The sequence below is a fragment of the Rhinoderma darwinii genome, chromosome 1, assembly GCF_050947455.1.
Source record: "Rhinoderma darwinii isolate aRhiDar2 chromosome 1, aRhiDar2.hap1, whole genome shotgun sequence".
Taxonomy (NCBI): domain Eukaryota; kingdom Metazoa; phylum Chordata; class Amphibia; order Anura; family Rhinodermatidae; genus Rhinoderma; species Rhinoderma darwinii.
The window spans coordinates 549,691,429-549,707,814 of NC_134687.1; the positions used below are offsets into that span (position 1 = coordinate 549,691,429).

General features: G+C 40.6%; 1 protein-coding gene across 3 annotated transcripts in view; it reads right to left on the reverse strand.

Moving 5' to 3' along the window:
• RASGRF2 (Ras protein specific guanine nucleotide releasing factor 2) overlaps positions 1-16,386 on the reverse strand; it is a 296,181-nt gene that overhangs the window by 38,743 nt on the left and 241,052 nt on the right. For 2 of the 3 annotated variants that reach the window (XM_075837752.1, XM_075837744.1), the window contains exon 17: positions 9,877-9,969. The exons of the other annotated variant lie outside the window; for it this stretch is intronic. In XM_075837752.1, coding sequence (XP_075693867.1) covers positions 9,877-9,969 — 93 coding nt within the window. The remainder of the gene's footprint in view (positions 1-9,876; positions 9,970-16,386) is intronic. 3 annotated transcript variants of the gene reach the window in all.

The window sequence follows — 16,386 nt, forward strand, 5'->3', positions numbered from 1 at the left end:
ACAGGGGTTTCATAGATTTTATTAGAATTGGGCAATGAAGATAAAAAACAATCCTTCTTTTCCAAGAAGATGTAGATTTAGCCCAAAATGTTTAATTTTCTCAACAAATAAAGGAATAAAAGAACCCCAAAATTTGCAAAGCAACTTCTCTGGACTACGGAAATACCCCACATGTGGTCATAAACGGATGTTTGGACACACGGCAGGGCTCAGAAGGTAATGAGCGCCATTTGGCTTTTGGAGCTCAAATTTAGCAGGAATGGTTTGTGGAGGCCACGTCACATTTGCAAAGCCCCTGAGGGACCAAAACAGTGAAAACGCAAAAAAAGTGACTCCATTCACAAAACTACACCCCTTGAAGAATTCATCTAGGGGTGTAGTGAGAATTTTGACCCCACAGGTGTTTCATAGATTTTATTAGAATTTGGCAGTGAAAATAAAAAAAATCCTTTTTCTTCAATAAGACGTAGTTTTAGCTCAAAATTTTTCATTTTCTCAACAAATAAAGGAAAAAAAGAACCCCAACATTTCTAAAGCAATTTCTCCCGAGTACAGCAATACCCATATGTGGTCATAAACTGCTGTTTGGGCACAGAGTAGGGTTCAGAAGGGAAGGAGCGCCATTTGCTTTTGGAGTACAGATTTTGCTGGATTGGTTTCTGGGCGCTATGTCGCATTTGCAAAGTCCCTGTGGGACCAAGACAGTGGATCCCCCCCAAGACAGTGGATCCCCCCCAAAAGTGATACCATTTTAGAAACAACACCCCTCAAGGTATTCACCTAGGGGTGTAGTGAGCATATTAACCCCGCAGGTGATTGGAAGAAATCGATGTTGCAGAGTGAAAATGGGATTTTTTCCATAGTTATGCCAATATGTGGTGCCCAGCTTGTGCCACCATAACAAGACAGCTCTCTAATTATTATGCTTTATTTCCCGGTTTTAGAAACACCGTACATGTGGCCCTAATCTTTTTCCTGGACATGCCTAATTTGGCAATTTACAAAGTATTGGTTCAAAATTGCAGGACTTTGATGTGAAGTAATAAAAGAAACCCCTGCGAAGTGACCACATTTTGGAAACTGCACCCCTCAAGGCATTTATTAAGAGGTGTAGTGAGCATCTTCACCCCACAGGTCTTTTCCATGAATGATTGCTCTGCGGTAGGTGCAAAGTAAAAATTTAAATTTTTCCCTAGATATGCCATTTCAGTGTCAAATATGTGGTGCCCAGCTTGTGCCACTAGAGATACACACCCCAAAATTTTTTAAAAGGGTTCTCCCGGGTATGGCGACGCCATATATGTGGAAATTGTTAAAAGGGTTCTCCCGGGTATGGCAACGCCATATATGTGGAAGTAAACTGCTGTTGGGGCACGTTGTAGGGTTCAGAAGGGAGGGAGCGCCATTTTGCTTTTGGAGCGCAGATTTTGCTTGGTAGTAGTTTTGTTTGGCGTTTTACTGGTGTTTCCGTTTATAATGTGGGGGCATATGCAAATGGAGTAGAGTACATCAGGGGCATAGCCAGGTGGTATAATAATACGGTAAAAAAAAGAATAAAATAATCCATAGATGTGTGTTATGCTGTGGAGCAATCCTTTCTTCACAGGCCGTTGTCTCGCTGATAAATGTCCTTTCTTATCCCCCTTTTGGTACACACCCTGCACCTTTACAGTTTGGGGAATTTTGCTGGAAAGTGTTGTCCTGGTATAATACAGGCGCCCTCTCTTACAGCAGATATGTTTGGGCCCTTCCCTTCCTGGTTCCCTAATTTTAGGAGCCTTGATAATTCGCCACTTGAAACAGAAGAAATGTTACCCTTGGTCCTGCACAGTTGCATATTTTTTCTTTTCTGACTTATTGGAGCCTTAACTAATTTTATTTTTTCATAGATGTAGTGGTATGAGGGCTGTTTTTTTGCGGGACGAGCTGTAGTTTTTATTGGTACCATTTTGGGGTACATGCGACTTTTTGATCACTTGTTATCCTTTTTTTTTGGGAGGCCAGGTGACAAAAAATACATACCAAATATGTGTGGTTTTATTATTTTTTAAATAATAAATGATTTGATAAGGCAAAAAGGGTGATAGTGTTTTATGTTATTACTTGAAACTTTTATTGTATTTTTTACTACTTTTATTTAACTAGGGGACTTGAAGCTCCAACTGTTTATTTGATGTTCTAATACATTGCACTACCTATGTAGTGCAATGTATTAGAACTGTCAGTTGTTCACTGACAGCAAGCCGATACGGCTCTGCCTACGGACGGGGCCTAATCGTCTTCCGTAATAGCAGACAGGAAGCCATTGTTAGACCTCCTGTTGCCATAGTAGCAGTCGCTAGCCTTGCCATCGCATGGCAGGCTGCAGATTTGCTACATACCGCTAAGATGCAGCGATCGCATTGGATAGCTGCATCGAAGGGCTTAATGGCAGGAATCTAAGCTAGCTCCGGTTCCTGCCGATACATCGGGGTGTCCGCTGTAACATACAGCGTACACCCACTGCTGATGATGCCGGCTCAGCTTCTGAGCCGGAAGCTGGGCCGGCGCCATCTTGCCGATGGTACCGGAAGCCTTTTAGGCCCCGCCGACGAGCGGGGCATAGGAGGCTTTAGTTGCTGGCAGACCGGGAGGTAAGTATTAGGCCTTCGATCGCCTTTGCAGCCACCTGCAACCCAGCGATTACGTTGCTGGGGTGCCGGTGGCTAAAAACTCCTCACATGCTGCGATCTCTATTGATTGCAGCATGTGAGGGGTTAATCGGTCGGATCGGGGGCTCGCTCCGGTCCTGGCCGATACCTCAGGGTCTCAGGGTGCCAGCTGTAACATACAGCTGGCACCCGGCGGTGATGGCGCTGGCTCAGCTCCTGAGCTAGCTCCATCTCCTTCGCGTACATGTATGTGATTTTGCGGGAAGGGGTTAAAAGAAAAAAAATGCTGGAAGTAGATCACTGTGTGTAATGAATATATATAATATAGGAGTTTCACTTTTTTAATTGAATTACTGAAATAAATAAACTTTTTGATGATATTCTAATTCATTGAGAAGGACTAGTATATATATATATATATATATATATATATATATATATATGTTCTTGCACTCCTCCCACTCTGCCCTGGGTGATTTTAATCAGTTCAATGCTGGATCCTACCATCCCCAGGTATATATGTAGGCTTAGTCCCAGTTCTGGGTGTATGTGCAGCATAGGTTCCCACCTTACAGAGGTCGCCTTGTCGTGGCAGGTGGGCTAACACTTTTTGATCAAAATGTGCACTAAGAACCTCCCTATTTGTAGGTAGATTTAGCTTTAGTGCATATCTATTTATATTTAGCGGTTTAGGTGGCATTAGTGTTGCAGGGTGCTGTCGCCATTTTTTTTATATCTGCTATATATATATATATATATATATATATAGTGTTGGCTCTGATAAACAATAAAATATTAAATATGTTTCAAACATTAAATCACATTCGTTTTAGCATAAAACCATGTACCAGGACATAAATATAACACCTTAAAATGAGCACAGCTGGTCCTCTTATAGTAGGAGGCATTCACACTGATCGCTTCCAGCACATGTTCACAAACCAAGGAGGTTATCGCTTTAAATGCCCCCTTAAACCCCCTCCCGGAAATGTTCTTCTACAAATGTTGAAGCTCCGTCCTCTGCATTTTATCATTAACAGGAGAACACCTCCAATGTTCACTTCTTGCTTGCATGCAATTGTAGAAAAAACTAAGATCACAGATACCAGTAGCATGCTTGTACTAGCATGTGTATACTAGATGTTGCTCTCATAGGCTGTATTCACAAGAGCATGTTCGGTCCGTGATATATGGACCGCATGTCGGCCGCATTTCCCGGACCAATCCCACTGCAGGGAGCGGGGCTCCTAGCATCATATTTATGTATGACGCTAGGAGTCCCTGCCTCCCCCCCCAACTACTGTCCCATATTGAAGACATGATTACGGTAGAGGACAGTTTTCCCGCAGCGAGGCAGGAACTCCTAGCGTCATACATAACTATGATGCTAGGAGCCTGGCTCCCTGCAGTGTGTTCGGTCCGGGAAATACTGCCGACATACGGTCCATATCTCACGGACCAAACACACTCGTGTGTGGGAGGCCTTAGTAACATCTTGTGTTAACCTGTGTTTCCATGCAACCATTGACCGGTTTTAAAGTGAACTGACCCGGCCTGCCTTATGATGACTTAGCAATGGTCTGGGTTTGCGTTCTGATGACTATTCTGCATGCTGTTTCTATACCCTATTGCATATGTCCCCAACCTTTTGGACCTTGTAAGCCACATTCAACCTGGAGTGATGGTCGCAAGCCACAACCCAAAACATGGAGAAACATGTGGCTGAAGTGAAGAAAGTGGTACAAGTGGTATTGCATGTTTTAGGTGATACATACAGAAGAGAATATGTATTATACCATCCAAATTTGTACGGTTCAGAGGTTAGGATATGTCTTTCCTATTGTCAATTTGGAAATATTATTGCAGCCAGTGCATATGGTCATAACTCAAGGATTGTATCGTGAGCCACACAACTGTAAGTCACGAGCCATACAGGTCCTTCTCAATTAATTAGAATATCATCAAAAAGTTAATTTATTTCAGTAATTCAATTCAAAAAATGAAACTCCTGTTATATAGATTCATTACACACAGAGTGATCTATTTCCAGCATTTTTTTATTTTAATGTTGATGAGTATAGCGAACAGTTAATGAAAACCCAAAATTTACTCTCAGAAAATAGGATTATATAAGCCCAATTTCAAAATTTATATTTGGTACATTGGTTGTCAGAAAAGAATTCTTTCAGCCGCAATCTGCGGAAGTATTCCTCCACGTCATAAAGTCACAAAAGTATTTAACATTTCAAAATTTATATTTAAAACATAATTTATTTATTTTTTATTGAGAGAAAAATAAAGTATCACATACATTTGGCATATACAGACTTATAACATGTCATTCCACGTTGAACATGAAAACAAAATTGACAATACCCAGTGCGAGCTCTGAACCTGAACAAAGGTCACAAAGCCTTAATTGGTTAACAAGTGTGTAAAGTAATGCACCAACCACTGTCATGGAGGTATAGTAAATCCAAAACATATGCATACCTAGAGTAGGAAGACTGTAAATCTGCAATTTAGAATAAGGTCAAACAAAGGAAAACAGAAAAACAAAACAAAACAAAACAAAACAAAAATGATATTTAATACCGAAATGTAGGCCTACTGAAAAGTATGTACAGTATATGCCCTCAATACTTGGTCGGGGCTGCTTTTGCATGAGTTACTTCATCAATGCGGCGTGGCATGGAGGCGATCAGCCAGTGGCACTGCTGAGATGTTATGGAAGCCCAGGTTGCTTTGATAGCGGCCTTCAGCTCGTCTGCATTGTTGGGTCTGGTGTCTCTCATCTTCCTGTTGACAATACCCCATAGATTCTCTATGGGGTTTAGGTCAGGCGAGTTTGCTGGGAATCAAGCACAGTGATACTGTGGTTATTAAACCATGTATTGGTACTTTTGGCAGTGTGGGCATGGCTCCCCAAACCATCACTGACTTCGGAAACTTCACACTGGATCGAAAGCAACTTGGATTGACGCCTCTCCACTCTTCCTCCAGACTCTGGGACCTTGATTTCCAAATGAAATGCAAAATTTACTTTTATCTGAAAACAGGACTTTGGACACTGAGCAACAGACCAATCCCTTTTCTCCTTAGCCCAGGTAAGACGCTTCTGACATGGTCTCTGGGTCATGAGTGGCTTGACACAAGGAATGCGACAGTTGTAGCCCATGTCCTGGATATGTCTGCACGTGGTGGCTCTTGAAGCACTGACTCCAGCTGCAGTCCACTCACTTGAACGGCCTTTTCTTGACAATCCTTTCAAGGATGCGGTTATCCCTGTTGCTTCTGCACCTTTTTCTACCACATTCTTTCCTTCCTCTCAACTTTCCATTAATATGCTTGGATACAGCACTCTGTGAACAGCCAGCTTCTATAGCAATGTCCTTTTGTAGCTTATCCTCCTTGTGGAGGGTGTCAATGACTGTCTTCTGGACAACTGTCAAGTCAGCAGTCTTCCCCATGATTGTGTAGCCACCTGAACCAGACTATTGGACCATTTAAAGGCTTAGGAAACCTTTGCAGGTGTTTTGTGTTGATTCGCTGATTAGACACCATGAGTCTACAATCTTCAACTTTTACCCAATATTCTAATTTTCTAAGACACAAAATTTTGGGTTTTCATTAAAGGAACAGTGTCATGGCAAATAATTTTTTTATATGTTAAAGATGTTAGTGCTGTAATAAAAACGTTTATATTCATTTGTGTGTTTGTGTTTTACTGTTTCTTATTTTTACACTTTTTCTTCCCTATGGGGGCTGCCATTTTTTGTTCCATTTCTGTGTGTGTCGATTAACGACACACACAGACATGGAGTACGGCAGCCACAGTCCCATAGGGACTGTGAACGGCTCCCGTCCCATTCACGTCCGTGTACGGCGTCTGTGTGGGAACTGCGCATGCGCCGCTCCCACACAGTCCTATTCGAAATTGGCGCCGTCCGGCGCCATTTTCCTGTGGACCGGAAATCGCGGCCGGACTGGAATATTACTACTTCCGGTCGCGGCTTCCGGACTTGTGCACATGGAACAGCGGCAGCAAAGGGAGCGGACGGGCCGGAGGGAGCCGCGGCGGCAGGAGCAGGTAAGACATTTCAATGTATGTTAGTGTTTGTGTGTGTTTACTACTGTATGTAAACCTACTACACTGTGGGTTACCTCAAAAAATGGCGACACACAGTGTAGGAGGTTAAACCTTTCAAACCCCTCGTTTATCCCGGCACTAGCCAGGATAAAGGAGGGGGGGATGCTGAGAGCTCACTAGAGCGAGGGCTTTTAACCCAATGTTGCAATGCTGCAACATTGGGAACAGCTCCATCTAGTGACCAAAAATGGGTAGTATTATAAATTAGAAATAATTTATAATATTTCCTGGACTCGTGCAAAAAAAAAAAAAAATTTGAACAATGTTTAATCACCCACACCCTAAATGTTTAATTTTTTAAAAAAAAAACATGTTTTTAGGGCAACACCATGCCTTTAACTGTTAGCCATAATCTTCAACATTAAATGAAAAAAATGCTGGCAATAGATCACTCTGTGTGTAATAAATCTATATAACATAAGTTTCACTTTTTGAATTGAATTACTGAAATAAATTAACTTTTTGATGATATTCTAATTCATTGAGAAGGACCTGTATGTGGCCCCCGAGCCACTGGTTGGGGACCACTGCCCTATTGGATTTGTTGTTTGTGACCAGAATCACTGATTTTTGTACGGATAAGCTTTTTACTATGCTAGTACACAGGTGTGTTCAGGGTTACTAGTTGCATGTTTTAAAGGCCTTTCTACCAATCAGAGCTTCTGCTCAGTAAAAGGGAAGCTCTTATCTGCTGTCTGTAGCAGCTTCTCAGAGCATGACACAATGTCAGACCGGCCCCCGAGCAGCTGCATAAGGTATCTTATCCCTGACTTTCACTTAGACCCTATTCACACAGAGGTTTTTTTGCAGGCAGAGAAAATCTGCCTCAGAAATCCTTCAGTAACTGCCTGTATTTTTCCACATTTTATTCCACAGCGTTTTTTGCCCACAGCCATTGAAGCTGATGCAAGGACTGCGGGCAAAAAACGCCGTGAAAAACGATCAGAAATGAGCGCTGCAGATTTTTTTCTGCCTCCCATTGATTCAATAGGAGGTCAAAAGCCAAAAGCCACCTGGGGAAAAAAAATGCCTCTCCCATTGAAATCAATGGGGGGCGATTTCAGCCGGTTTTTTGGGTGCTGATTGCCGTTTCCTCGTCAAAAAAATAAAGAGTGAACTGACCCTTATGTTGTATAGTGCAGATAGTGCACTGTGCTGCTCGGGAGGAAGAGGAGAGTGGCCCATTGGAACACCAGCCCTTCTGGAATTTGCCAGAATTTCCAGATGGGCAGTCCGGCCCTGTTAGACATCCCCTTTATTATACATCATAAACCCAACATGTTTCTTGGTACTGCACATACACCCTATATTCACATTACCCTGTGCCTCCTCTGTAACTATAGTACAGGGAAGCCTAGTAACTGATCAGTGTTTTTATAGCTATAGGAAAGGGTGCCTGAAGTAAACCTTTGCAAAACCATGGAGAATATAATAAAGCATTATTTATTGGACTATTGTTATACATTTGCAGCAATCCAGACTTGCTACAGGCAATGAACCATTGAAGGTAGTCACACACTAGATAATGGCACACGTCTTTATGTCTGGATGCTTTGACACAAGCCGCGCGCATCTATCACTGCACATCTTATCAGTCAGGGGTAGAGTGTTAGCTTTTCTTCACCTCTCGGTTGCAGCTGATGTTTTGATTTATTGACCTTATTCACATGACAGAGACATATGCCATGTCTTTCTCTCTGATTTGCATATATTATGATACATATTTACATTTTCTTACAAATCATCTGTCATGGAAACAATGATGGCATTTACATTGTGTAAAAACACACATATGTGAAGACAGAAGCTAACATTCATTGGATATGTTTAAGGAGATTGTATTGTGCTGAATTAATGTAAGTCTCTATTCACACTGCACCGTTGGCATACACTGTTCGATATGGAGGCATCTAGTAATAAAAAACGTATACACAGTTAACTTTTTTTTTTATGGGCGACATTTGCCACTGTAAGACTATACAATGGCATACGTCAGAGCCTTTCATCGGAGGTATCCCAAGGAAAATACTCTGGACGTACACCTCTGACAGAAGGCTCAAACGCAGTGTGGATAGAGCCTTACAGTAGTAACTGGGCAAACTAACATAGAAGGTATAAATATATAAATAAAACACAGAATGTCATGATTTTAGTCCACATAAACCTTTGCAAATACTATGATTTACAACCAACTGTTCATATTGTACTCGCCATTCATATTCATTGCTTTTAAAATTCTGCTGGTTGTCCTTGGAAATAGACAGCGGCTTACGGCTATGTTCACACGCTTAGCAAAAAACGGCTGTAAATACGGAGCTGTTTTCAAGGTAAAACAGCCCCTGATTTTCAGCCGTTTTTTAAGCAACTTGCGTTTTTTGCTGATGTTTTTGGAGCTGTTTTACTATTGAGTCAATGAAAAATCGCTCCAAAAACGGCTCAAGAAGTGACATGCACTTCTTTTTACGAGGCGTTTTTTTAAACGGTCGTGTAAAAAATGCCTTGTGGGAACGGAACGCCATTTTTCCCATTGAAATCAATTGGCAGTTGTTTGGAGACATTCAGCACCCGCATTTTTAGCCGTGTTTTGGGGCGTTTACAGCCCAAAAAACTGCTGAAAATAGCCCATGTGAACATACCCTTAATCCTCTTTGATGTCAGACATGTGGCCTAACAACTTAAATCTAAGGGGGCTTTCACACTGCGTTTGCAGTGTCTGTTGGAGGTATACTTTTTTACTGCATATCTCAGTATGGAATAGCCTAGCATTACTGAGTTACAGTAAAATAAAGAGATGTACATGCCCATAAATGCATATAAAATAAGACAAGTGGCTCTTATGTGTCCAAAAAAAATTGAGAATAATATGAAAACCTGTTGAAATTTAGTGTAAATCATCTGAAAGCCTCTGTGAAATGTAACCAGTATACTGTAATGCTACTTTGGACTGGCCAGAGAGGAACATAAATGGTAATGTCAAGGCTTGTACAACTATGACCAGGTAACACAATCTAACTAAAGGTGCCATTAAAGTGATATTCATTCTGCTCTTATGTTGCATCATTTTCCTGCTCTCACCTGGTGGGCTCCCATGTCCAGCAGCGGCTGTAGCAATGGCAAAGGCCGAGGCAGGAGAGACGGAGCAACAGCGAGAATTGTCAGAAGTCTGCACTGTAAAATAATCAGCAAATCAGATCAAATCACTATTTGAGGAATTAAATCCATGCTTCTATCTAAGCAAAAACAGTATTAAAAAGTTACTTTCAAGAACTCTTCTGATTGGCTTGAACGTTTTTAAGAAAAATATTTTCTGGATCACATAAAGAATTTGAAATGTTTTTGAAAATAACAAGTTTAGGTAATGTAAACGTTGCCTTCTGTCTTTGCATCAGTGGTGAGTAAATAGAATGGCATTTGTTATAAAATGTCTTGCCTTCATTATTTTGTCTTTTACATGTTTTTTTTTTGTTGTATATATATTTTTTTTAAACTGAATATAACATTATTTTGTCACCAACAGACTTTTATAGCATACTGCATATATGACCACTTTTCTGCCGGTAATGGGTACCTCTGATTTCGGGATTGGCAAAGGTACCAGTTAAAACCAAACCCACATTTTTAAAGCATAGGATTTGCTATAAGTTTGAGGAGAGAAAACCCCTTTAAACTTGCCAATGAATCATTTTTCCTGATTTGACAGTTCATAGAATACAAATTATTTCTTTGTATTCTCCAGAAATGAATCTCAAATCTAGCAAATTGCCCTTGGAATTGGTATAACATGAATCAATTAGTTACAAAAACTGCTGAGAAGCAACTAGCAATGATAATTCTCTAGATATTTGTTTTATCTTGAAATGGCCACTTACTTTTCATCAAACTTTGTATAAATCAATAGTAGAAGCAAATATAAGAAACTTTGTAATATATTTTATCATAGCAAAATAACCTCTATAACCACTTATCCTGCTCCTCCCCTCCCTCCTAATTGTGTACTTACTCGTAATTTACTGCCTTTTTCATCTCCGAGAGAGAGAGAGAGAGACCGCTAATGAGAGTTATCTGTCACCCCAGTGCTGGATTCACAGCTACACTGCTCATTACTGCTGTATGATGTCCTCCATGTTGCTACTGCTTCTATATATATATATATATATATATATATATATATATATATATGTGATAGATTGAGAAAGGGGAGCAGGACGTTCTCTTCTGTATGTATGATATATATAGTAGACATGACAGCAGTTAGGCCTTGCCCAATAGCTCAGAGACAACTGAGAATTAGAGATAAAGCCTGCAGAGGGGGAAACTGCTTGAAAGAAGCAGGATAAAAGTTATATAATAGTCAGAAATAGTGTTATTCCTCATGTACACACTTAAGACAGCTTATTCTGAAAAGTCAATTGAAAGGTTAGTGAAAAAACTGCAAAAGTTGTTATATTAAAGGATTATTCCCATTTTAGACATTTATGGCATATCCACGGAATATGCCATAAATGTCTGATAGTTTTAGCGCTAAGACCTAAACCTATGATGGGAACAGGATCCCCCAACAAACATCCTGCCTTGTGGGGCGGCCAGCGCATTTAGGCCATGAATGAATAGAGAGGTGGCCACATTCCAGAAGTGCCTCTTTTCGTTCTGTTCTTTAGGAATAAAAGGCGTGCTCAGTTGTTCCTGTAACTCCCGTAGTAGCGCATGGAAAGACTTGCGCACTCCCTATTTATTTTCCGCCTGGATGCGAGGGCCACCTAACCAGATGGGACTTGAATTGTTCAAAACAAAAACCTCAATTCTCGACATAGGTGCGGATTCCAGAGTTGGGACCCGTATCTATCAGACACTTGTGGATATGCCATACATGTCTAAGATAGGAATAACCCTTTAATGCAGCAGTATATAATATTAACATGTGACATTGATTTCGAACTAGTAAATAGCTCAGATTATGATAATGTGCTTCTGCACAGATGACTGTAGTTATTATGGTACATTCACATGTACCATTACTGTGGCCAAACTGTCTCTTAAAGAGTCTCTGTCACCAGATTATAAGTGGCCTATCTCCTACATAATGTGATCGGCGCTGTAATGTAGATAACAACAGTGTTTTTTATTTTGAAAAACTGTCATTTTTGAGCAAGTTATGAGCAATTTTAGATTTATGTTAATGAGTTTCTTAATGACCAACTGGGCGTGTTTTTACTTTTTACCAACTGGGCATTGTACAGAGGAGTGTATGACGCTGTCCAATCAGTGACTAATCAGCGTTATACACTTCTCATTGTTCCAGCCAGCTTCTGTCACTGCACAATCACACTGTGCTGTGCATCATGCTGGGCTGGAACAATGAGAAGTGTAGGACACTGATTAGTCACTGATTGGTCAGCGTCATACACTCCTCTGTACAACGCCCAGTTGGTAAAAAGTAAAAACACGCCCAGTTGGTCATTAAGAAACTCATTAGCATAAATCTAAAATTGCTCATAACTTGCTCAAAAATGATAGTTTGTCAAAATAAAAAACACTGTTGTTAGCTACATTACAGCGCCAATCAGATTATGTAGGAGATAGGGCACTTATAATCTGGTGACAGAGCCTCTTTAAACACACATGATTTTATTGCTTTTTTTTTTTTATTAAAGAAATTTTTTAAAGAATTGTCCGTATAATGGCTTCTATGGAAAACTACACTAGGGTACCATCAAAACCCAACTGCAGTTTCATATGTTGCAGTTTTTACATGACGCTCGACGTACTTGAAAACAAATAATCATCTACATGTGAAAATAATTCCCCAATTACATGATAACAGAGGTGGCTATAAATAGTCAGCTGAGGTCATTCTCGAGTACTCCTAGAGCAATTGATAAGATTACATTGACATTATTCTTGCAAGACTTTTTTTCAAATGTATGATCGATTTTCCTAAAGATTTTCACCTCATTTTTATATTACTCTATAGAGGAAAAAAGTAGCTACTGTTTATTAAAATCGCTCAAAAATCCCAACTTAAAATAAACTTGACTAAAGCGATTCACAACTTTATTACAGGTGGATACATTCCTATGGGAAATTATTTTGTATCGATTTTTGAAGTATAGAATTAGACCTACAATAATGGCTATGGACCCCAAAATAATTTACATGAGAATTTGTGTGAGCATTATAACTATGTGAATCCTTAAAGATGGGGCACTGTACTGGTTACATTAGCAATAATATTGTACTGATAGGAGCAGTTATGCTGGGCCACATTAATAATTGTTCAGCGTTGATAATGGATTCCTCTATATCTAGTCTATGGAAAGTTTCCATGACAACATACTTTCTAAACAGCCTTTTGTCTAGAAATATATTTTTCATCCTGAGCTTTCGTTACCATGGCATTAGAAAACTTCTCTGCGTATCTCTTTACATAATATAGATAAGGAATATATTTATAAATCATTATCAGTCTCGCTCAAACAAAGCAATATCCCATCTCAAACAAAATAATTACATATGACTATTAATGCCACCATAAATGCCAACTGTTAATTAGAAACCAGAAGAGAAAAAAAGTCTTAAGTCTGGTTAAGAAGACTAAATGAGAAAAGGCATGACAGTTTTACAACGGGATCCAGAGTTGGGATAAGGAAGACGTTTTGGGATAAGGAAGATGATACATTTATAATAAAATAACAAAATGTAATTAGGTTTGAGGGTATATTCACACGCAGTGGTTTCAGACGTAATTCGGGGATTTTACGACTCGAATTACGCCTGCAAAAACGCCCCTAATACGCCGACAAACATCTGCCCATTGCTTTTAATGGGAATTACGATGTTCTGTTCCCACGAGCCTTTATTTTACGCGTTGCTGTCAAAATACGGCACGTAAAATGACGGCTCGTCAAAAGAAGTGCAGGACACTTCTTGGGACGTTTTTGGAGGCATTTTTCAGACGTTTGACGTTTTTGCTCACTGCGTGTGAACATACCCTAAGATATACAGTGAAGGAAATAAGTATTTGATCCCTTGCTGATTTTGTAAGTTTACCCAATGTCAAAGACATGAACAGTCTAGAATTTTTAGGATAGGTTAATTTTATCAGTGAGAGATAGATTATATAAAAAAAAAATACAGAAAATCACATTGTCAAAATTATATATATTTATTTGCATTGTGCACAGAGAAATAAGTATTTGATCCCTTTGGCAAACAAGACTTAATACTTGGTGGCAAAACCCTTGTTGGCAAGCACAGCAGTCAGACATTTTTTGTAGTTGATGATGAGGTTTGCACACATGTTAGATGGAATTTTGGCCCACTCCTCTTTGCAGATCATCTGTAAATCATTAAGATTTCGAGGCTGTCGCTTGGCAACTCGGATCTTCAGCTCCCTTCATAAGTTTTCGATGGGATTAAGGTCTGGAGACTGGCTAGGCCACTCCATGACCTTAATGTGCTTCTTTTTGAGCCACTCCTTTGTTGCCTTGGCTGTATGTTTCGGGTCATTGTCGTGCTGGAAGACCCAGCCACGAGCCATTTTTAATGTCCTGGTGGAGGGAAGGAGGTTGTCACTCAGGATTTGACGGTACATGGCTCCATCCATTCTCCCATTGATGTGGTGAAGTAGTCCTGTGCCCTTAGCAGAGAAACACCCCCAAAACATAATGTTTCCACCTCCATGCTTGACAGTGGGGACGGTGTTCTTTGGGTCATAGGCAGCATTTCTCTTCCTCCAAACACGGCGAGTTGAGTTAATGCCAAAGAGCTCAATTTTAGTCTCATCTGACCACAGCACATTCTCCCAATCACTCTCAGAATCATCCAGATGTTCATTTGCAAACTTCAGACGGGCCTGTACATGTGCCTTCTTGAGCAGGGGGACCTTGCGGGCACTGCAGGATTTTAATCCATTACGGCGTAATGTGTTACCAATGGTTTTCTTGGTGACTGTGGTCCCAGCTGCCTTGAGATCATTAACAAGTTCCCCCCGTGTAGTTTTCGGCTGAGCTCTCACCTTCCTCAGGATCAAGGATACCCCACGAGGTGAGATTTTGCATGGAGCCCCAGATCGATGTCGATTGACAGTCATTTTGTATGTCTTCCATTTTCTTACTATTGCACCAACAGTTGTCTCCTTCTCACCCAGCGTCTTACTTATGGTTTTGTAGCCCATTCCAGCCTTGTGCAGGTCTATGATCTTGTCACTGACATCCTTAGAAAGCTCTTTGGTCTTGCCCATGTTGTAGAGGTTAGAGTCAGACTGATTCATTGAGTCTGTGGACAGGAGTCTTTTATACAGGTGACCATTTAAGACAGCTGTCTTTAATGCAGGCTCCAAGTTGATTTGGAGCGTGTAACTGGTCTGGAGGAGGCTGAACTCTTAATGGTTGGTAGGGGATCAAATACTTATTTCTCTGTGCACAATGCAAATAAATATATATAATTTTGACTATGTGATTTTCTGTTGTTTTTTATATATAATCTATCTCTCACTGGTAAAATTAACCTAGCCTAAAAATTCTAGACTGTTCATGTCTTTGACAGTGGGCAAACTTACAAAATCAGCAAGGGATCAAATACTTATTTCCTTCACTGTATATCAATAATAGTTCACGGAAAGCAACCAATCCCTACTACAGAGAGCAGAGGCAGCTGATATGATAGAAATTAAAGAGAAAGGCAACATCTGTCCTGTGTTTTACTCGATCATCAGAATACATACTAGCACTGCATCTATAAATATAGCATAGAAATAATCTATCTTATTAGCACTTCTTCAGAACACAAAGACAACTAAACGCTGTGGAGACAGAGTCCAATCAAGTGCACAAATTACAATGATCAATTTCAATGCTTCGCAGGATTACCATATGACAGCTGTCAAAAATGAAAATTTTCTTGTCAAAGGCCCCCATTAAGACTATGTGCGCAATAACGTTTTTTTTTCTTTATTCTGGCTTCTACTTTTCTTAAAAGAAGGCAGAAGGAACATTGATAGCCGCATAGAGGAGCATCTATGTAGAAATGGGGCACCTTTTCATTAGACTAAGAGGAGAGGGATGTCAGAGCAGTAAGGAAGGAGTTTAGACCCTAGGTACGCACCCAGTAGAATGAGATCTACTGGTAAATCTTTGACAGGCCCTGAGTACCAGCGTAGATCACTGATGCTTACGGGATGGTGCCCGTGCCGTTGAAAAATATAGAACATGTCCTATTTCAGGCCGTAATAACGGTGCGGGCAGGCCCATAGAAGTCTATGGGGCTCCCGTAATTACGGGTGGCTACTTGTGTGCACCCGTAATTATGGGAGCGTTGTTAAGCGACGTCAGGTGATAGTCACTGTCCAAGGTGCTGAAAGAGTTAACTGATCGTCAGTAACTCTCAGCACCCGGGACAGTGACTACCGCTGGAGTTAATAGTATTAAAAGTTAACTTACCCAGAACTATTCTTCTTCTTCCTCCAGTCCGGCCTCCCGTGATGACGTTTCATCCCATGTGACCGCTGCAGCCAATCACAGGCCAATCACTGGCTGCAGCGGTCACATGGACTGCCGCGTCATCCAGGGAGGTCGGACTGGATGTCAA